The sequence below is a fragment of the Podarcis cretensis genome (assembly GCF_951804945.1).
Source record: "Podarcis cretensis genome assembly, chromosome: 16".
Taxonomy (NCBI): Eukaryota; Metazoa; Chordata; class Lepidosauria; order Squamata; family Lacertidae; genus Podarcis; species Podarcis cretensis.
Genome location: NC_137186.1, coordinates 258079 through 279646, shown reverse-complemented (window position 1 = coordinate 279646; position 21568 = coordinate 258079). Strand labels below are relative to the sequence as shown.

General features: G+C 54.2%; 1 protein-coding gene and 1 pseudogene across 3 annotated transcripts; one reads left to right on the top strand and one right to left on the bottom strand.

Moving 5' to 3' along the window:
* Positions 1-1619: 1619 nt before the first annotated feature.
* On the bottom strand, positions 1620-20995 carry LOC307205629 (dnaJ homolog subfamily A member 1-like). Of its 2 annotated transcripts, XM_079958267.1 has the most exons (8): positions 20891-20995; positions 11214-11424; positions 10922-11105; positions 7835-7939; positions 7096-7323; positions 4956-5186; positions 3684-3784; positions 1620-3269 (listed from the first exon to the last, which is right to left on the bottom strand). In XM_079958267.1, the coding sequence occupies exons 2-8, from the start codon at positions 11343-11345 to the stop codon at positions 3054-3056; spliced, it is 1197 nt and encodes a 398-aa protein (XP_079814393.1). In that variant the 5' UTR covers positions 11346-11424; positions 20891-20995; the 3' UTR covers positions 1620-3053. The 2 variants fall into 2 exon arrangements, with proteins under 2 accessions (XP_079814393.1, XP_079814392.1); XM_079958266.1 differs by lacking the exon at positions 20891-20995 and having other exon boundaries at positions 11214-13621.
* LOC307205392 (large ribosomal subunit protein eL31 pseudogene) lies at positions 17829-18273 on the top strand (annotated as a pseudogene). The gene has a single exon. The product of its transcript is annotated as a large ribosomal subunit protein eL31 pseudogene (transcript).
* Positions 20996-21568: the final 573 nt, after the last annotated feature.

The window sequence follows — 21568 nt, the reverse complement described above, 5'->3', positions numbered from 1 at the left end:
AGGTTTCAGAACATGCGCCCCACAGTGCCGGGTCTGCTGTGGGTATTTAGACCTGGAATAGCTGTAAGCTGCTGGAGGAAGGGTTAGACCCCGCTTGCTCCTAGAGCCCTGCCCTGCCTCTGGGCTCAGACCAGAAACAACTGCCTTCCACCTTGCTCCCCCCCCCCCAGTGCAAATGGGCTCCTTCCTGCTGGCTGCCGGCCCCCCATAGAATTAGCAGCTCAGGCAGTTCCCAAGAACGCCCCCCCCCCGCTTTGCCCCTCTCTGCCCCCCCAACCCATGTTCTAGAATGCAAATGCGGGCAAAGTGGCCCTCCCCATCCGGTGCCCCCCGGATGCTGCCGGACTGCAGCTGCCACTACCCCTGAGCAGCCGCAGCCCAGCAACTCCCAGAGGGCACCAGGTTGGGGAACCATAGGAGTTGGGAGGGGCCCCCAAGGGTCATCCAGCTCAACCCCCTGCAATGCAGGAAAGGCAGCTGAAGCACCTTTTAGAGCCCTCCGAGGAAGGAGACCACCACCTTCAGGGGAAGCACAGCTCCTGCTCTCAGAAAACCCTCCCTAGGTTTCAGTCAGAACAGCTTTTCTGGTCAATGGAACCCATTGGTTGCCATCATCTCCTCTGGGGTAGCAGAAAAGCCGCCTCCATCTTCCCTGGAGCAGAAGCAAAGCCAGACTATTCCTGGCCCAGCCTCCTCTTCCTTCCCAAGGCACCTGCAAGCGAGCCAGGATCTTTGCTGAGCCAACATTGTCCTCTGGAGGCCAAGGCTGGCACTGCAGGGCCATCGCAGGCAGGCAGGCAGGCAGGCAGGCAGGCAGGCAGGCAGGCAGGCGTGGGTCGCTGGGCTTCTCTGGGGTCCCCTCTCCTCCTGGGAATACCCGGCTGCCTTTGTGCTTCCCACTTTTTCTGAGCAGGACTCAAGGCAGGAGTGTGGCTCCATTTTCCGAGGCTGGCCTGTAGCACCAGAGATGTTAGGTTCCTTGCCCTTTGAGGCCTCTCTCTGATCCCAAGAAGTCCTACGGCACTTGAGACCTCACTGCTATTGCAGGGGGCAAGCCCCCACCCCAAGGAATAGGGGGCCAGGCAAGCCATGCCTCTGGCCATATTGCTTCTCCTGGCATCTGCTGCCACACAGAAGCACTTCCCAGGGAAAGAGAGCATAAGAACGCGAGATCCCTGCTGGATCTAGTCCAGCATCCTCAAAATCTGCAATCAGGACCAGAGCAGGAGATCCCTCTGGCCTCCAGTGGTTTCCAGCAACTGAGAAGCATCTTGAGAAGCATCGCTGCCTCCAGCTCTGACGGCAGAGCACAGCCAGGAGCCCTTTTTCAATTAATGTGCTTAAAAATAACACCGAATGAGTGGTGGGAGGTCCGAGAGTTAGGAGAACCAAGGTGGGGGAGAAGAATCACAGAATTGTTTAGCTGGAGGGAACCCCAAGGGTCATCCAGTCCAACCCTCTTCAATGCAGGAGGAGGGAGAACATAAAGCTTTTCATCTCCCGCTGACAAAAACTGTCCCTTCAGAGCTGCTCTGTCCCAGTTTGGGGGAGTGGGATCCCCCTGTCCAGCTGGGCCAAACCAGGCTTTCTGAAACTCTCCTCACTCACCACACTGTGAATATCCATCTTGCCTCTTTATTCTACGACAGGACACAGAAAGAAAGACTGAGATACAGACCTAACTTGTTTTCAGGTAGTTCCGATTTCCTGATGAGCTGCTTGCCTACGGATTTAGACCCTCAGTACCCAACCTACGCTCTATCGTTCACCATTCAGCGAGATATTCCAGAAGCCCTGCATGATCCCCACCCCTTGGCCCCCAGCCTCTTCCAATCATGGGGGCACAGACCCCCAAATCCGCCTTTCCCCTCACATACATACAGCCTAATCCTTCTGCAGAGACCTCCCATGAGCCTTTTCTCCCCAGCCTCAGTTTCCCGCATGTAAAATGGAGCCTCTTGCATCTCAGGACGGTGGCAAGGATGAGCTGCCATCCTGAGACCTTTCGGGTGCTTGAAATTACACACACGTTATTCGGGGTAAGGAAACCCACAAAATTATCCCACAGGGAATAGTTGCTTCTCCCCAAAAGGGGGGTCCCACTCCAGCCAGTCCAGGAGCCGGAGTGGGGGGCAAGGTTTGGGGGCTGGAGCAGCCTCAGTAAGGAGTCCCAGCCCAGGGGGGATGTGGGGCTTGGCCACCGCCAAACTGACCCTCACCTGCTTCTGTTGGGTGACTGGGCAGGGAGGTGCCAACCCTCTGCAGGACGGCAGCAGGTGGGAGGAGGGGGGCATGACTGTTTGGAAGGCCCAGAAGTGGCCAGAGTGGGACCCCGCCACCTTCAAGGAAGCCCAGCCCTGTGATGAAAAGGGGAGCGCCAAACCCCCAGAGAAGGGTGCAAATGGTGTCTCCAAACAGGTTCAGAAAGCAAAGGAGACTGGGCGTGGTTTGCCCCCAACCTCTTCCCAGAGTCACCCACAAGGCCTGCTGCCCCCCCCCCACTGCAGACGCCCCTCATTCTACGCACCAGGGCCCAGCACCAAAAGAAACCTGCCAAGGAGGCAAAGAGATGCAGAGTCAGGAGTGACAGCAGCCCATCCCCCCCTCTGGGATTCTGAATTCCAGGTGCCCTGGAAGGGAGGGAGTTATGCGGCCGCACCAACCGGGGGAAAACAGCAGATATTTCTGGCCTCCTAGCCCAGCATCCCAGGAAAGACCCCCACCCCCAGGCTACTCTACCACCCCACTCCCCCTAGGGGGTCCTGGAGGGCTCTGGGGCTCACCAACCGCTTTGAAAAACTGTCCAGAGTTTGCCCCTTCCGGAACGGGGAAAACAAGGCAACGGAGTCAGGAATGATGGCGAAGTCCATGGCGCCGGAGGCCAGGGAGGGGTCCCGAGGCCCCCCCTCAACTCAGGCTGAAGGCACATCCAGCAGGGAAAGGGAGGGGCAGGAGTGGGGCTGGCCTGTCCCCGGCTGGCAGGCGCTGTGACGGGGGCTCCTCCAGGCCTCTCGCCAGCCCCCCCAAGGCCCCGCGGGGCTCAGTCTGCGGCGCTACGACGTGTGGCACTGGACGTTGTGGCGCATGGGGTCCTCAAAGTCGTCCTCGTGGTGGAAGCCCCTCTCCTGGAAGTGGGGCTGCGTGAAGAGCTCCCGCAGCTCCACCTCCTCGGTGTCTTCTGTGGCCATCACCTCTTCGCGGGGAGGGAAGAAGGACTGCAGCTGGCGCAGCTGGTGAGGGGGCAGCCAGCCGGGGTCCGGGAACTTCACCTGGGCAAGAGAGGGGGGAATCAGGGAAGGGTAGAGCTGGAAGGGACCCCAAGGAGTGCAGGAATCTTAGCCAAGGCATCCCTGACAGACCTCTGCTTAAAAATCTCCAACGAAAGAGGGCCCACCTCCTTTCCAGGGAATCCGCCCCCCCCCCGTCTTTCCCTCAGAAAGCTCTTCCTTAGAGGATATGGAATGATAAGCTGGGAAGAGCAAGAGACTCTTGATCTGAGGGTAGAGGGTTTGAGCCCCAAGTTGGGCACAAGATCCCTGAATTGCAAAGGGGTTGGAACAGATCCACCCCAACTACAATTCTATTAAGAATGGAGGATGACTGGTTTGTAGCAAGCCCCCCCTCCCAGCTCCCTGTCCCTCTGGATTAAGCCTGAATGCCCCCCCCCCCGCCATCCCCAGTACCTGGAACTGAATGATCAGCTTCCCCCTCTGCGTTGGATTTCGGTAGATGGGCATCCCTTCGTTGGGGATGCACTTGGCCTCGCCAGGCTTGATGATGGTCCCTGAGGGGCAGAGAGAGGGCAGAGTTGGGGAAAGGGGCAGGAAAGGGCCGCCAAAATCATCAAGGGGGTGGAGAGGCTCCCCCAAGCAGAAAGTCTGCTGCTGCCCCTGGAGCTTCTTCATTCAGAGGAAAGGCCAAGAAGAGGGGACAGGAGGGAAGCTTCTGAAAGTACACATTTGTGGACAGAAAAAAGGTTTCCTCCCTCTCTCATGACACTGGAAGTGGTGGGCATCCATTGAGAGCAGATGCTGGGGGATTAGCACAGAATCCCTTGATGCCACAACCACAGGCGGAAGTGTTTTCAGTGAGGTCCGCCATCAATTGTCTGTCGAGAAAGGGAGTAGAAGGTGTTGTGTTATGCTGCTCTGTGCCTCAGAATCAGTCTGTAAATGTTAGTCAGTCACATTCACACACACACAAACACACAATTCATGTAAATATGTTTCACCATACCAAGTAAAAGTCATATTATTTTTAAACTCTATCTTGTGCAGTCTTTTCTAGGAGAGAAAAAGAGAACTATTAAAAAGGGTCAAACGACCCGGGGCAACTTCTGCACTACTCTGACAAGTATAATTACTACACTTCACGTGACTCTGGAACTCCCTGCCACAGGAGGCAGCACGGCCACCACCCTGGGCGGCTTTAAAAGAGGATGGGACAACTTCACAGAGGAGGAGAGGGCCCTTGATGGCTCCTGGCCAGGAGTCAGAGGCAGCCTTGCTTCTGGAAAGCAGTTGCTGGAAATGGCAGGAGGGGAGACAGAGCTCTTCTGCTCAGGTCCTGCTCCATAATGGGCATCTGGTCAGCTACTGTGCAAACAGGATGCTGGACCAGGTGGGGCTGATCCAGCAGGCGGCTCCTCCTTTCTGATGTTCCCAGGCCTGGAGGAGGAGGAGAAAGAGCCAGACGCCAGCTTCTCCACCTCTCAGAGCCTCACTTGGGCGCGCTCAGAGGGCCAAGGCCAGGGCAGGAAAGTCCACAGACTTGGCAGGCAGATGCCAAACACCTCCCTCCTAAGGCCTGGCAGCCCCTTTGTGACTCAGATGCCCCCTCCCAGCATTTCAGGCCCTGCTTAAAGCACAGGGCCGTTTCTCCACTTCACTCTCATGGGCAGACGTGGCTCCTTCTCCCCCCACAGGCCCGGATCCCCTCTCCCCGCCTGCGCTCACCTGGCCGCGAGGAGACCAGCAGCTTCCTGTTGTCCAGGGTGTGGATGATCTGCCGGCAGCCGCACAGGGCGTCCACCAGGCTCACCTCCCTCTTGATGATGAGGTCGCTGCCCTGGCGCTGGAAGACGGGGTGCATCTTCTGGTCCAGGACGATGACCACGTCGCCAGGCTCAAAGCCGGGCATCTGGTCGCCTTCCTGGTGGAAAGTGATCTTCTGCCGGTCGGCCATCCCTGCAGGAGGGAGCAGAGAGCTGCACGGATGCCAGAAAACCACCACCACCACTGCTGACCCGGCTGCCTTCTGTCTCTCAGCCTCCTTCTGCACTGGCTTGCTGGGCTCTTGGCATTGTTACAAAGCAGACACTTAAACGATTAGGACATTTTATGTGCTTTTACACTGTGCTGTGAACTTGGTGCAGAATTCAGCGGCCCGGTTGCTCACAGAGACAATATACCGTATTTTTCGCTCTATAAGACGCACCAGACCATAAGACGCACCTAGTTTTTGTAGGAGGAAAACAAGAAAAAAAATATTCTGAATGCCAGAAGCCAGAACAGCAAGAGGGATCGCTGCGAAAGCAGCGATCCCTCTTGCTGTTCTGGCTTCTGGGATAGCTGCGCAGCCTGCATTCACTCCATAAGACGCACACACATTTCCCCTTACTTTTTAGGAGGGAAAAAGTGAGTCTTATAGAGCAAAAAATACAGTAACTCCAATTCCGGCCCGGTTGCACTAGCTGCCAATTAGTTTCCAGGCCCAATTCAAAGTGCTGGTTTTGACCTATAAAGCCTTAAATGGCTCAGAACTGCAATACCTCAGGGATCGCCTCTTCCCATATGAAACAGCCTGGACCCTGCAACTGTTATCTGAGGCCCCTCTCTGTACACCTCCCCTGGCGACTTCCTTATAAACCTTTAGGCCCCAAGTGAAAAAGTTCCTCTTCAACCAGGTCTTCAGCCGATTAAACCGTATATGGCCTTTTGAAAGTGTTGGTAGGAAAATATACTTTAATTTTATGTTACGCATTTTGTGTTTCTATGATGTAAACCCCCCTATGATCTCTGGGTGAAGGTATGCCAGGCTTATAAAATAAATCAATAAATAATTGGGGCTTGGGCTTACGTTTTCTAAAGGCCGGGAGCCGATCTGTGGCACAGGGCATCTCATAAAACAGGCCCCTTCCCATAAATGAAAACGACAACTGAAGCTTCCCCGCTCAACTGTGCTTTCGAGGCCCCTCTCTGGGTGACAAGTCAATCTTCCATTTCTCAGAGATGGTTTCATGCCAGGCGTGGGGTGTGACCAGACGGAGACTCTTCATCCCAGGCGGAGGCAACCAGGCTTCTGCAGGGCTTGGGAGGGACTGACTCAGCCGGCCACCCGCCCCCACCGTGGAGACAAGCCTACACAAAAATCCAGCCTACTCTCTGTCCTTCTATGAGCTCTTATGTTCTTCCCTCCCCACCCCCTAATTCTGCCTGACAAAGAGTTCTGGAGAACAAAATTCAATTAAAACATCCATTTTTAAAAAAGACTTCAGCGGTTTGCTGCAGTTTTGTGACGTTTTGGTTGGTGAAGCCATTTTGAGAGAAAAAGTGGTGGCCCAGTGACTAGAGGTGGGACCAGGACCTGGAAGAGGTCAGGGTTCGAATCCCGACCCGGCCACAAAGCTTCCACTGGCTGCCTTTGGGCCAGTCACCCGCTCTCAGCCTAGCCTGCCTTGCAGGGCTGTTGTGGGGGTTAACTGAGGAGAGGGAGGCCTGTGTCTGCCACCTGGAGCTCCTTGGAGGAAAGGTGTGATAGAAACCCAACAAACAAACAAAGTTTGGGAGGCCTCGCTTTTCTGATGGGCCAAATGTGGCTCCGTTTTCTGCTTAAAAAAAGGAAAGCGGGTTTTTCTTGTAACCAAATCTCTTTAGACCCTATTAATCCTGCTCCCTTTCCATCCTGGCAGACAATGCACAACCCCAAAAGGTGCAGGCCAGCTTCTCACTTCCTGGCATCAAGAGAGATACAACAAACCCCAAGGAACAAGCTGACCCCCCAGTTTGCCCCACGCTGCCACTGCTGGGCGGACAGGCTCTGCCCCTGCCTTGCTCCTGCCAGCCCTGTGGAGAGGACCCTGCGGGGCTCACTCACCTTTGTCCAGGTGGACGTTGAGGATCTTCTTTTCTCGGATGACCTTCCTGCCGTTGCAGGCCAGGCAGCGGTCCAGCGCCCTCAGCCACTCCCCCTGGCCCTTGCACTGCGAGCACATCGTCTGGATGTGGTGGACCATGTTGGGCCCCAGCTGGTGGACGATGACCTCCACGCCAGAGCCGTGGCACTTGGGGCACCGCGTGTCCAGCCCTTCCCTGCTTCCACGGCCTGGGAAGGAAACAGAAACGGCTTGGCGTGGGAGGAAACCGCCCCTGATCTGACAGTCTCAAGAACATCAGGAAAGCCCTGCAGCTGGATCAGGCCCAAGGGGGCCCTTCCAGTCCAGCCTCCTCTTCTCAGCAGCCAAATGCCCTTAAGAAGCTAGGAATCCAGATAGACTGCCTCTGGACCTGGAGGCTCTACACAAATCTAAGCAGAGCCTGGCTGCCGGATCACGCCAAGGGGGACCCGACTAACCCAACATCCTGTCGTCGTCCCCCAGGTGCCCTAATGGGAAACTCCTAAGCAACTCTCCCTTCCTGCAGTTCCCAGCCCCTGGGATTCAGAATCATTGCTGCCTCTGGCTAGTAGCCCTTGAAGCCCTCTCCTCTTCTATGAATTTGTCTTCTAATCCTCTTTTAAAGCCGTCCACGTTGACGATCCTCACCGCCTCCTGCAGGAGGGAGTTCCATCACCCACAGGAGCCCCCCCCCAACACTCCTGCCTCCTCGTCACTCACCGTTGCAGCTCTTGCAGATGACGGACTTCTGCAGGGAGAGTTTCCGCGTGGCACCATTGTAGAGGTCCTCCAAGGTCACCGACAGCTGGTGGACGGCCGTCTTCCCTGAAACAAGGAGGCCAAAGCATCAGAAACCTCTTGCTGTTCACCCAGGAGCTACCGTTTGTTTATTTGGGGCCTTTGTGTCCTGCTCTTCATCCCAAAAGGCTCCCGGAGCGGCTGACATACAAGCAAAGCAAGACCATTCCTCCTTGCAGGCTTACAGTCTTGTTTGGAAAGAAAACCCACCACGACACGCAAGGGAAAAGAGGCAGGGAGGGAGGAGGAAAACTCAAAACCCAGACACCAATTTCTAAACAGTTGTTCCTAGAATGAAAGTTGAGTTAATTTTATTCTGTTTCAGTATTTTAACTTTTGTCTGTTTTAAAGTAGGGTGGTAGTTTCTTTCTTGATTTTACTGTCTTAAGTCACTTAACAATCAAAGGCTTTTAACAATCAAATGGTGTGTAAATTTTATAAAATAAAGTAAATAAACTTAAGAATCACTGATAGGTGGCCACCTAACCTCTGCTTTAAAACCTGCAAGGTAGAAGAGTCCACCACCTTCTGAGAAAGCCCTTTCTACTGTGGAACAGCTTGCACTCTCAGAAAGTTCTTCCTGGTGGTTAGTCAGAATCTCTTTGCTTGTCATTTGAATCCACTGCTTTGGGTCCTGCTCTCTAGGGAATCTCCACCAGGACTGATTGATTCATTTATTGGCATCTGTGTCCCACGTTTTGCTCTCAGGAGCTCCAGGTGGCTTGTACATTTTTATTGTAATGATCCGTATGTTTTAACAGATCAGGTATTTTATTTATATGTCTAAACGTTTAATTGGTTTTTTTTAATTATTGCTTCCCACCCCTCAATGCTTTTAGCTGTTTCTATTTTAGCTGTAAGCAGCCTTGAATCACCCTCAGTGGGATATAAATAGGTATTATAACAATATGGCTCTGCCCAATCTCATTTAATCCCTACAGCAACAACCCTGTGAGGTAGGCCAGGGCTGAGAGGCGGGGACTATCCCACGGCCACACCCAGCGAGAGCTTCATGGGGAGGATTTGAACCCAGGTCCCTCTCAGGCCCAAGGCTGACACTCTCAGCAAGTCTGGCTCTCACAGAGGGGCCTGTACGGATCAGCAGAGGGGCCTATGCGATATCACCCCCTCTTTGCCCATCCAACGCCCCCACCTGCAGGCGGCTGAGAAGTCCCCAGGGCCACAAGCTGCAAAGCTCCTTGTTGGCAGGAAGGCAGCATTTCTGAGAGGGTTACTCAGGGCAATTAGGGAGCCGGCAAAGCCTTCTCAGAGATCTAAAGGAAACAGGATGCAATTACTGGGAGCTTGGATGGGGGGGGGGAGAGGAGGAGGAGATTCACACCTTTCACCCTGGAAGGAAGAGGAGGACCAGAAGGACAGCCTCGGCCAGTCTAAAGGGGGCACCAGCACAGCCCCCCACCCTCCGGGTTACATCCAGCCACCAAGGCCTACTCAGAGGAGACCCACTGAAATCAAGGGACTGGTGCTTATCCTCATTATGACTACTGTGGAGTTCCCTCCGGAGAGAAGCGAAACTGGCTCCCTCTTTGTTATCCTGCCGCCAGAGGCTGAGACCTTCCTGTCCAGACAGGCCTTTGGGGCAGGCGATGCAGATCCGCTGGGCAAATCGCTGCACCTTAATGACGGGTTCTATCTGTGTTCTAACTATTGCTTGCTTTTATTACTCTGTATTCTAGAATGATGTTGTTAAATGTCAGAAGCCGCCTTGAATCCCAGGCAGAATAGGAATACGTATAGTAATAATACTCTCCAGCAGCATACGCCATGTGGGTATTTAGTTGTGATCATAGCTGTCAACTTTTCCCTTTTCTTGCGAGGAATCCTATTTGGAATAAGGGAATTTCCCTTAAAAAAAAGAGAAACGTTGACGGCTATGGTTGTGATTCCTGCACTACAAGGGGTTGGGCTGGATGGCCTGATTCTACGCACCATGCAAAAACATCCATCCATTACAACAACAACAATTCAATCCAAAACAAGCTCAGCGACCCATCCCTCCTTGCTCTGTGATGGCAGGGGTCAAACTCAGTTGCACCCTGGGAATCAATGGGCCTCAGTGAGCCTATCCATGTCAATGGACCTCAGGAAGGCCAGACCAGATCATCGGCTCTCAGGGATTTGTTTTGGCCAGGCATGGGGGATCTGCGGAACTCCAAGACGTTGTTGAAGCCCAACTGCCACCAGCCCAAGCAGCAAGCGGGGCCCACGGGGAGGCATCGCATCTATTTCACAAAATTTGCCCTCAAAGAAAAGCCTCAGGAGGTTTACAAAGAAAGGAATAAAATTTATCATCAAAAACAACCATTTGAAACATTTAAAACTAAAATCAGGAATAAACTAAAAACAAGCATACACCAACGTTCTACATGTCTGGATACAGGTTTGTCTAAACAAATGTGGTTTTTTGGCAGGTGCCATAAAAAATGCAGTGACGGTGCCTGCCTGACGTCAAGAGGCAGGGAGTTCCACAGAGCAGGGGCTGCCACACTAAAATATTGATGTGGAACAGGTCAGTGGTGAAGGGGTGGGAAGCGTGCCTTTGGGGATCCCCACGCCTGGCTTAAGAAAGATTCCCCTCCCTCCGAACTACCAAGCAGCCAAGTTTCAGGGTGCTGCTGCCATCCCTCAGTGGGGGCCCTGTTCCCACAACCCACTTTTCCCTTATGGCCCATGAACCACAAACTGCCTTCCCAAAGGGCAGGTGGCCACAAGATTCATTTCTGTTTTTCCATTTTCACGATTCATTCTATACAACCATCTCAAGGCGACACCAAAGATTATGCAAAACGCTTAAAAACAGCAAATAAATTTAGGACTCAAAGGTGTCTGGGTGAGAGCTTCCTGAGCAGGAAAGTGGAAGATTCAATAAATAAATGGCAATGGAGCCTGACTCTGCTCCTCCAAGCACAGCCTTCTCAGCAAGAGCCTGTCTCCCAGAGGAAGCAAAGCCCCCGCCCGCCAGGCCAGCCCCCCCTTGCCCCCAGGTACCTCTTCTCTCCACGCGGGGACCGTGGGTGCGGGGCCCACCTCCGAAAAACAGGTCAAAGATGTCCATGGGGGGCCCGAAGCCGCCCCTGCCGCCTTCCTTCATGGCCCGCTCCCCCCCGCGGTCGTACATCGACCTCTTGTGGGGGTCCGACAGCACCTCGTAGGCCTGGGAAATCTGCTTGAACTGGGGAGGGAGAGAAGGTGTCGAGTGAGAGGACGGGAGAGCTGGAAGGGACCCCCAAAGGTCATGTAGTCCAGCCCACCCAGCCCAGCCCCCCCCCCCGGCACCTACCCTGTCCCCCTCACTGGGGTTCTTGTCTGGGTGGTACCTCAGCGCCAGGCGGCGGTAAGCGCGCTTGATCTCCTCCATCGTGGCGCAGGGCTTGACCCCCAGCACATCGTAGTACCCGGTTTCCTTCACCATCTTCCTCGAGGCGGCTCAGCGTCGCGCAGCGTCAAGTCCCCCCGGCCTCCCCCGTCCAAGCCCAGAGAGAGCCCTTGCCCTAGAGAGAGGACCTGGGGGTCATTCAGGAAAACAGAAGCAGCTCTTGTCAAAGCCCCAGGATGCTGGCTGGCAAAAGATCCGAGAGGGGAAAGGACAGTAAAAGGATAAGCGGCCCCTTTAATGGCTGGGCTGGCTCCCAGAGAGTCTCGCTGGCCTTCTTCCCCCAAACAGACACCTGTCAGGCAGGTGGGGCTGCCAATGCCCTGCTGCTGCGGCTTCCCAATTAAGAGTGCCTCCTCCTCCTCCTCTCCCTTCCCTGTGCGGACGGACCGGTTGGAGGAAGCAGGAGGGCGTGGCGGGGCTGAGTGCGTCAGATCCCAAAGGTGCTGATTACCTGGCCCGCCTCGCAGGGCGAGCGTGAATGCCTCCTGAGCCCCGGAGGGCGTGGGACGAGAGCTGCAGCAGCAGCACCAAAAAAAACCCAGACCAAGCAAGATTCCCCTGCCCTACTTTCCTCTCCGTCCGCTGCGCAACCCAGCGCACCAAACCAAACCCTCCTTTAAGGCCTTAATTGCCACTTGCTAACGAAGCACCCTGGCCCCGCCCGCCTGCGGCACACTTTGGCCAGGGCCGCCTGTCACTCTCTTCCCCTGGAAATAAAGTAAGATTCTAGTCCTCATCTGGGAACGAGGGCCTCTTCCTCAGACAGAGTCAGACCGATTGGTCCACCTCAGAACAGAGGATGCTACCTTCGACTGAATCAGACCACTGGCCCATCCAGCTCAGCAGGGTGGATCTGATTTAAAGCAGATCAATTTAAATCAGGATGGGCCTGCCCCAAAGGGCCACGCTCCAGCCCTTGGAAGCACACACAGGCAGAGGACTGTAGTTCAGGTGGGCTGCTGGAGGGCCAAGGGGCTGCCCCCTCTTCTCTGCCCAAAGCTCCTCCAAACAGCTGGAGGAGGGTCTCTGGGTGCCCTGCTTCCCTCAGCTCTTTTGGCAGCACCGAGTCAGCAGAAAAACTCCCTTGTGAAGGCCTTGGCCAAGGGTTGCAAGGGGAGAAGAGCCTGAGTATGCAAAGCCCTCTGGCAAACGTGGGTGCCGCCACCTCCAGGGGATGCTGGGCTCCCAGCAGCCAGGCTCAGCCATGACAGTGTCATCCCCACAAGTCCTGGAGGGCCACAGATGCTGCCCAGCCCTGATGGAAGCATAGAGCTGTAGAGCTGGGAGGCACCCAAGGGTCATCTAGTCCAACCCCCGCTGCACTGCAGGAAGCACAGCTAAAGGATCCCTGATTAATCTTGATTTTAAAAGCCTCTAAAAGAGGAGAGTAGGCTGTTCCACTGTTGGTGGAACGCTAAAGGTCAACTCAGCTGACAGAAGGGCTGGATATCATCCAACAGGGAGGAAGCTGCGTTCTGTCACCCAGTCAGAGCACTGGTCCATTCAGCTGAGTAATGTCCGCCCTGGCTGGCAGCAGCTCTCCAGGGCCTCAGGCTCAGGGGCTACTAGCCACCATGGCTATGGTCTGCCTCCATTGTCGGAGGCAGCACCAGTTGCTGGAAACCACAAATGGGCAGAGCGGTCTTGTTCTCAAATCCTGCTTGTGGAAGTGTTCAGCCACTGTGAGAACAGGAGGCTGGAACAGGTGGGAGGTGGCCTGATTCAGGAGGGTTTTCTTGGGTTCCTGGGGTACTCAGATGCTGAGCCCCTCTTGCCCTTTTGCATGGTGGAAGATGGAAGCGGTTTTTGTGCCAAGGAACAGGGGCTGCTTAGCATGGTCCTGCCAGAGGGCAGATATCTGGGCAAGTCACTTGGGGCCCCTGCTGTAAGTCGGGGGCCCCTCTTGGCCATTCAGTCTGCTGCCGAAGTGGAGGGAATGATGGTCGGGGGCCTTCTCTGTCACTGCCCCTAAGCGGTGACCCTCTCACCCCACCGAGCAGCCTCTGGCACCACCCTGAGTCAGGTCCCACCTGGGGTGGCAGACACACCTGTGCACCTGCCCTGGGACAGCACTTCTGTGTGGGGCTCAGCCCTCCCGCTTTGCTCTTTTTGCTCAAGAGTCCCTGCATTTCTTCCCACGAACTGCCCTCCCTCTCTTGTTTTGAGTGGAATGATTATGTCACTGCCACCCGTCCTGGGACCTTGCAGTGAAGGGCGGGTAAGAAATCTCTTAAATAAATACGTGAAGAGGGCTGCAAGCCCATTCACTTATCCTGGCCTGCCTGGGTGAGGTTTGGGGAAGGAGCACCACAGCTCAATGGGCAGCTGGGAGCGTCCTGCTTCCGAAACTCTGGAGAGCCACTGCTGCCAGCCAGTGTAAGATGATTCGGTCTAAGGGAGCTTCCTGAGATTCCAGGTGAGCAAATGCAGGGGGTGGCCTAGAAGACCCCTGGGAGCCCTTCCAACGCTACAAGTCTATGATCCTCTGACTGGGAGGGCTGCCAGGAGCCCACATGCAATGCTTAGCAATAAAAGCCAAGCCGCATCCCAGACGGGGAGTCTCGGGGAGGGAGCCTGGGAAAAACTTCTTCCCAGGACGCCTTCCCAGATTACCCTGAACAAGCAAGAAACCAAGAACTCAGAGAGCCACTTCTGAGGCGCACAGAGGCCACGCTGGGCCTTTGATCTCCCAGGCAAAGCTGGGTGTGCAGGGCTGCCCCACCTGGCTGGCCTGAGGCTCCTGCTCAAGGGCAGAAAAGCTCCTCCGTGGGCACAAAACGCTGCCCCACACTGGAAGCAGCGCACAGGGGAGTCGGCAAGGAAAAGCTTTGGGACGGCAGATTTCAGGGTCTGATCCTGCCCCACAACAAAGCCAACGCAAATGCAAGACCGGGATTTGTTTGTTCCTTAAAGCTTTTCAACTTCAGCACTTTAAAGCCTTGTTCCTGAAAGCCTTTCAACCAAATGCAACACCCTGTCCGACTTCCACGCTCCACCTGTGAATGAGCTAAAACAAATCCGACAGGACAGACAACATGCTGTAAGTTTGTAAGATTATGCATGGCATGAAGAAAGCAGAGAGAGAAAAGCAGGCAGAGGCAAACTTGGCCTCGTGCCTGGAGAAAAGGTTTTCTCCCTCTCATGACACCAGAACTGGTGGGCACCCAGTGAAGCTGGATGTTGGAGGATAAAGGACAGAGAAAAAGGAGGACAGAATTCAACTGTGGAACTCCCTCCTGCAGGAGGCAGCCAGGGCCACCAACCTGGAAGATTGGAGGAGAGGGCTATGGAGGGCTGCTAGTCCCCATGACTGTGCTCTGCCTCCAGAGCGGAGAGGCAGCCATGCTCCCGAATCCCAGGTGCTGGGAGAGTTGCTCTTGCGCTTGGACCCTGCTTGCAGGTGTCCCATAAGGGGCATCTGGTTGGCCACCATGAGAACAGGAGGCTGGACTAGAGCCCCCCCCCCCGGCCCTGATCCAGCAGCAGCCAGGTTCTCACATTCCAAGTGCAAAGGAATTCTCTACAAAGCAGGCCTCAAAGGAAACGTGGGAGGAGCTCTCCTGGCCTTGACCGGCACAGCTTCGCACTCTCGGCCAAAGGAGGCCAGGCTATCTCGCTCTGGGGAAACCCAAGGACTGGGCAGGAGAGCCGGGCATCTGCTCCACATCTGAACTCCACCCCCCCCCCTCCAGTTGGGAGAAAAGGTCCCAGGCAGCCAGGCAGCTTCAGCTTCCAAACGCCATCTCCATGGAGGGCTGAATCCTGGTCTGAAACCCTGGAGAGCCGCTGCTGCCAGTCAGGGCAGGCAATCCTGAGCTAGATGGGCCAATGGCCTGGCTCAATATGAGGCTGCCTCCTATGTCCCCATCCATCCGAGGACATACAAAGCTGCTCTTGGTATCGTCTACCCAGACTGGCAGCAGCTCTCCAGGGTTTCAGACCTGGGTTACGGTGGCCACAACGGAATGTCTTGTGCCTTTTCCGCCCAAGGAAATGTATTAGTGTTGTTGTTATTTCTATACTGCTTTATATTTTGAAGAACAAATCTCAAAGCGGTTTACAGCACATTAAGGCATCAAATAAAGCAATCCAGAATAAAGACAAATTCCACCTTCAAGGAAAGTATTTCAGATCCTTCTCTAAGTAACATTTTGCTTTCCCCAGCCTCCAGCCTGGCTTCCTGAGATCTCCACGTGGTCACCACTGGACCCGTGACAAAATGCACCTGGCTAATTTCTAACAGAGCATTCAGCTAGAGTCCTCCCTTTTAAAATAAAGCAAGATTCCAGTCCTCATGGTTCTGAATAAATGGTCGATTTAAAGAGGAACGCACTGCCTCACGTTCAGCAGAGCAGGAGCCTCTCAGCGGCTGCGTGCAGAAACAGCTTTCTAGGGGCAGGTTTGTGGAGCTGCCACTTACACTCCTCTCCTTCCCTCCTTGGCCTACCCCGGCCGCATCCAGCCAAACAGGTTCTCTGGGCGCTTGCAGCTGCACCCAGAAAGAGCCCAGGCGCCACCACAGGCTCCCACAAGCGTGACCAGCACGGCACGCGGAGACTGTGGCTGCGGTGTGAGCGTCTGAGGTGCCATCAGCACCTCCCTGCATCCCTGCAACAAGCTCTCGGCACGGCTGTGCGATGGAGGCCCAGGTAGGGGCGCCTGTGGTTGCTTTTCATTGCACAACTGCTTGCTGGGTGGCCACTTGCCAGATGATTCTTCACCTGCAATTCCTGCACTGGGTTGGACTAGATGACTCTGAAGGTCCCTTCTGACTCTTCTACAATTCTAGGAAATGTGCCTTGGGTTGCCCTATTTTTAAAAGCAGAAGGGTGCAGTAGATTTCCTCAGAACTTTGATCAGCTGCTGCAATCCGTTGCAGTCAGCTTCAGTTCTTGCTCAAGTCAAGACAGACTGAGCAAGCAGGAGAGCAAGACTCCCAGGACAATCCTCCGCCTCCCAGCCAGGCTGCATCCTGTTTGCTCAGTCAGCACCCTAAAGCAACAGGATCAGGGCCGGCAAGTGACACCTCAGCTGCACCCCAACAAATAAGGAAGCTGACTTATACTGAGTCAGACCACTGGTTCATCCAGATGAGGACTGTCTACACTAGCTGGCAGCAGTGGCTCTTTCCAAGGCTGCTTTCAGAGCCCCACCTGGAGACGCCAGCAGGAACTGAACCCCCGACTCTCAGATGTTCTGCCACAAAGCTGCGTCCCTTCCTCAAATGCTGCATCTGCCCAGAGGCTGGGCCAAGTTTACAGAGGACAAGAGCACTCAAAGAACCTGCTGGATCGGGCCAATGACCCATTTAGTCCAGCCTCCTGTTCTCACAGTGGCCAAATAGTCCAAAGAATCTAGGGATCAAGATAGACTGCCTCTGGAACTGGAGGTTCCCTAAGAACCTAAGGAGAGCCTGGCTGCTGGATCAGGCCAAAGGGAGGGGGCTAACCAGAGTAGCCAACGAGATGCTTATTGTGGGAACCCCACAAGTAGGACCCCCACACACTCCTGCAGTTCCCAGCAGCTCTTATTCAGGAGGCAGAGCATGGCCATCACTGCTAGTAGCCATAAATACCCGCTCTCATGAATTTGTATAATTCTCTTTAAAAGCCATCCAAGTTGGTAGTTGTCAGGGGTTCAGGAGCAGAGGCACAGGGAAGAGAGGAGATGGAGAGCGAAGGGGAAGAATCCGAGGGGAGCGTAGGAGAAGAGGACAGTGGACCGAGGGATTCCATGAGCCTCTCCAGCGAATCGGAAGATTCACAGAAGGGGGCGCCAGTGGCCAGGGGTAGGGAGTTCCCAAGGGGAACGCCCCAGAAGCAAGGGGGCAGCAGGGACTCCCAGAGCAGCAGTTGGAAATCAGGACCAGCTTCCCCACGAGAGCAGAGTGGGGGGGAAGAGTCCCAAGGATCGGGGCCAGTGCATTCCCCACCAGGGAGAGAAGATAAGGCAGGGCTGACCACACCTCCATCGGAGAGTCAGACAACGGAGGGGAGGTCAGATCCGGCCAGTATCCCAGAAGAGGGAAGCAGTGACAGAAGTAGTGTAACGGTCAGGAGGAAGGTCACTGGGTTGGCGCGAAAGGCAAGTTCAAATGTACAGGAGCGCGGGACAGCAGAGAATGAGGATTGGGAACCGGGTCCTAAAGCCCGCCGGAGGGAGGGGGAGGAGCTAAGCGACTCAGCGTCGGAAGAGTCCAGAAAGGGCAATGCCCCAGCGGGCAGGAGGACCCAGAGGAGGAGAGAGCAGCGTAAAAGGTGGAGCAGGGCTAGGATCTTAAACTGGTGTCATAGGAGAGGAGACTCAGACGGTACTTCGCCGGTCTAGGGTTAAGACGTAGAGCTGCGCGCTGCGGCTTTGAAATGGAAACTGAACCTCAATAAAGACTTTTGTACATAACGACAGCCTCGCGTTGGTCCTCTATGAGCTGGGACCTAGGGGCAGCTCTGACAGTAGTCCTCACTGCCACCTGCAGGAGCCAGTTCCACAGTTTAATACATGCTGTGTAAATAAGGGCTTCCTTTGCTTTCTGGTCTGGTCCTGAGCAGGATGGCTCCTGCAAAGAAAGGTGGTGAAAAGAAGAAAGGACGATCAGCCATCAATGAGGTGGTTACTCGGGAATATACTATAAACATTCACAAAGGGATCCATGGCATGGGCTTCAAGAAGCGGGCTCCTCGTGCTCTCAAGGAAATCCGTAAATTTGCAATGAAGGAGATGGGGACTCCTGATGTACACATTGACACCCACTTGAACAAGGCTGTCTGGGCAAAAGGAGTAAGGAATGTTCTTTACCGTATCCGTATGCGTTTATCCAGAAAACGCAATGAAGATGAGGATTCGCCTAATAAACTGTATACACTGGTCACATATGTGCCAGTTACCACTTTCAAAAGCCTACAGACTGTTAATGTGGATGAAAACTAATCTTTCATTACAATAAAAATGTTATGACATTAAAAATAAATAAATAAGGGCTTCCTTTCATCTGTCCTGAATCTTCAACATGGGATGTCCACCAGTTGGGATGTCCACCAGTTGTGTGGGAAACCGGCAGGCAAGCAGGATCCGAGCACAAGAGCCTGCTTCCTTCCTGTGGTTTCCAGCAACTGGGATTCAGAAGCATTGCTCCCATCTGACGTTGGATCTGGGTGTCAGTCCTTTTTGGCCCGCCATGGAGAGGGTCAAGGCTGAAAAGGAACCTGAATCATCCTTGGAAAACTGGTGTAAAAAGAGTGACAGTGTATTGTTGCAAGAATTTATGTATAGGTTGGGGGGGGGTTGCCCCTCCAGCAGATCTCATGCACATGCAGCCCACTACCAGAATCAGCACCATCCCTTTTGTGACTTCTGTGATTTGTCCCCACAAAACACTTCATCACAGTTCCTTCCTATCTATTCAAAGGGCCTTTGCTGCACGATACCAAATGTAAGAATTCCCTGATCAATGTATCTCTGTACTGGCTCACTGGGAAACTTCAGAATTTATCTAGACCTGTGAGCTCAGCTCCTCAGCAGCCCCTCTGCCTGAGTGATAATCCCTGGCATCCTGGTACCTGAGTGCCAGACAGGTAGCCATTCCAGAAATAACAAACCCAGATGAAGACAAAAGGGTGGGATGAACTTGGTTGGGAAACAGGGAAATGTAAAGATCTCTTTTGTTCCACTTGATGGGTGTTTGGTGGAGGGCAAGGGGAACCATGGGGCAGGGTCCAGGATGCTCAGATTCCTGCCACCAGACCTCCCCTTTCATGATGTAACCGTGATGTCGTTTGGAGGGTGTAACATGGGGATTAAAAGGTAAAGGGACACCTGACCATTAGGTCCAGTTGTGGCCAACTCTGGGGTTACGGCGCTCATCTCGCTTTACTGGCCGAGGCGTACAGCTTCCGGGTCATGTGGCGAACCAGAGCAGCGCACGGAAACGCCGTTTACCTTCCCGCTGGAGCGGTACCTATTTATCTACTTGCATTTTGACGTGCTTTCGAACTGCTAGGTTGGCAGGAGCAGGGACCGAGCAACGGGAGCTCACCCTGTGGCGGGGATTCGAACCGCCGACCTTCTGATTGGCAAGCCCAAGGCTCTGTGGTTTAACCCACAGCGCCACCCGCGTCGCTAACATGGGGATTAGCAGCTAATAAAAGTTTGGGTTCTCTTTTGTTCGGGGCTTCCATCTTGTTCCACCTGGTGGCAGGTGGGAGTCCTGTCGCGACAGTCTTCAATAAAGACCAAGCTTACTGGCTGCTGTTTTGCTCTGGTATTCCTGGCTGGTGTCCTTGTTTTTTGTCCAAGGGAGCCCTCAGATTTCTCCGTTAACAGTGTTAAGGTTACTTCAGCAACAGAATCATAGAATTGGAAGGGAAGCCAAGGGTCATCTAGTCCAAGCCCAAGAAAGATGCATGGAGGAAGAACACAATTAAAGCGGAGACAGGAAGTTGTACGCTGCCCACGGGCAGAGCCTATTTTGCTTCAGCTTCATCTGCAACAAGCCATTTTAAAAATATGCTGCTGAAACATCATGGCTCGTAGCCCTATACTGAGAATACTCCCCCAGGAAGGACCCAGGCTGCAATCCTGTGCGCACTGAGCTGGGAGCAAGTGCCCCTGAGGTCAGCTGGGCTCCCTTCCAGAGGAGTCGGGGAGAGGAAAGGAAGACTCTTATCAGCCAGGGACAACAACAGGACGTCTTGTTTGCTTTCTCTATGTGTGACCTTCTCTCTCCAACTAGGACTGGCTCAAAAGTAGCCAAAGTTGCAACAGAAATCAAGGCAAGATTTTTGCAGCTCCAGCTTAAAAGACCGAACAAAGTTTATTATGGCATTTACAGGAGATTTCCTGGGCCCTAGTTTCTCATCAGGTGATAAATGAAGTTTATTCAACGCCTCTAATGAAGAAGGAAAAACCACACGAGTGGGAGCCTCTAAGGGGCAACCACCAGAAGAGCCTCGCTTGCGTTTTTGCCCCCTAAATCCTCAACCTCCCCCAGTGAAATATTTAAAAGCGGCTTATACAGTCAGAAATTAAGAATTAAAAAGGCACAACAAAATAAACTTCACAACGATTAAACAGCAAGAACACAATAACGAAAGCAATAAAAACCCATAGATAAAAAAGAAAAAGAAAACAGAAACAAAAAAACCCTCTTTAAAAATACATTTTTAAAAATGCTAAAGACATTCTTGTTTAGGTAAGTCCAACCAGATCCTTAGAATCTATTTTAATATTTTGACTTTTCGTATGTTTTAAAGTGCCATCGTATATTTTTCTTGATTTATTTATATTTCTGTAATCCGATTTGAGGGTTGTTGTTTTACACTCTAGCGGTGTGTACATTTTACGAAATAAAGAAGCACAATAAACAGAGAGAGACGTCAATATAGCCAGCCAGGGCCTTAGAAGGGAGTTTTTCACAGCAGCGGCTGCTGGGTGGGCGCAGGAGGGGAACCCAGGCGTCCGACGAGCCCCCCCCCCCCCCCGAGGACCCAGGCGTCCGGAGAAGGAGGGGCGTGGCGAGGGAGAAGAGGGAAAAGGACCCAGGCGTCCGAGGAGCTCCCCGCCCCCCCCCCCTCCGGCTCACTCACCCTCCGACGCTCCGACCGCTTCCTTCCTCGCTAGGAACTCTCTGGAAGCGCCGCCCCGCCCCGCTCGGCGCCCATTGGCCGGCGGATGCAGCCAAGGCTCCGCCCTCCCGGGGAAGCCCCGCCCCTTCCCTCGGAGCAAGGGAGAGAAGCTCGTCGAGGTTTTGTTGTTTTCCTTCCCTCGCGCCCGGAGAGGCCACGCCTCCGAGCCCCGCGATTGGGCGGCGGCGAGAGCGGCCGGGCCTCCTCTGCGGCTCTGGATTGGCTGCGCTCCACGCTCGTCAGCCGCACGGCGGCCACTGAACGGGCGACCTTCGGTTTGAGCGAGAAGAGCGGGAACTGGTCGCCGGTTTCTTGTCAGGAGGCGGCGGTTGGGCGCGAGCGCCGAAACTCCCGCCTTTTCCCCCCGCGCATGCGCCTCAGCCTCAGGCGGCGCCGAGGCCTACACGGCCGGGCTGTCGTGAGAAGCCTAACCTGGACTGAATCCCAAAATTCAGGGAGACTTGCACCCTCCAATTCTGGCACCCAGAACCTAGATATACACATATATTGTATTCATTATTATTATTATGATGCCTCTTTTGGTAAATATTTCTTTTTGGGAAGGGGCCCCGAGGGTCATCCCGCCCCAGCCCCTGCAATGCCGGCATCTCCAGGAGCGCCTTCGCGGCATTTGATCAT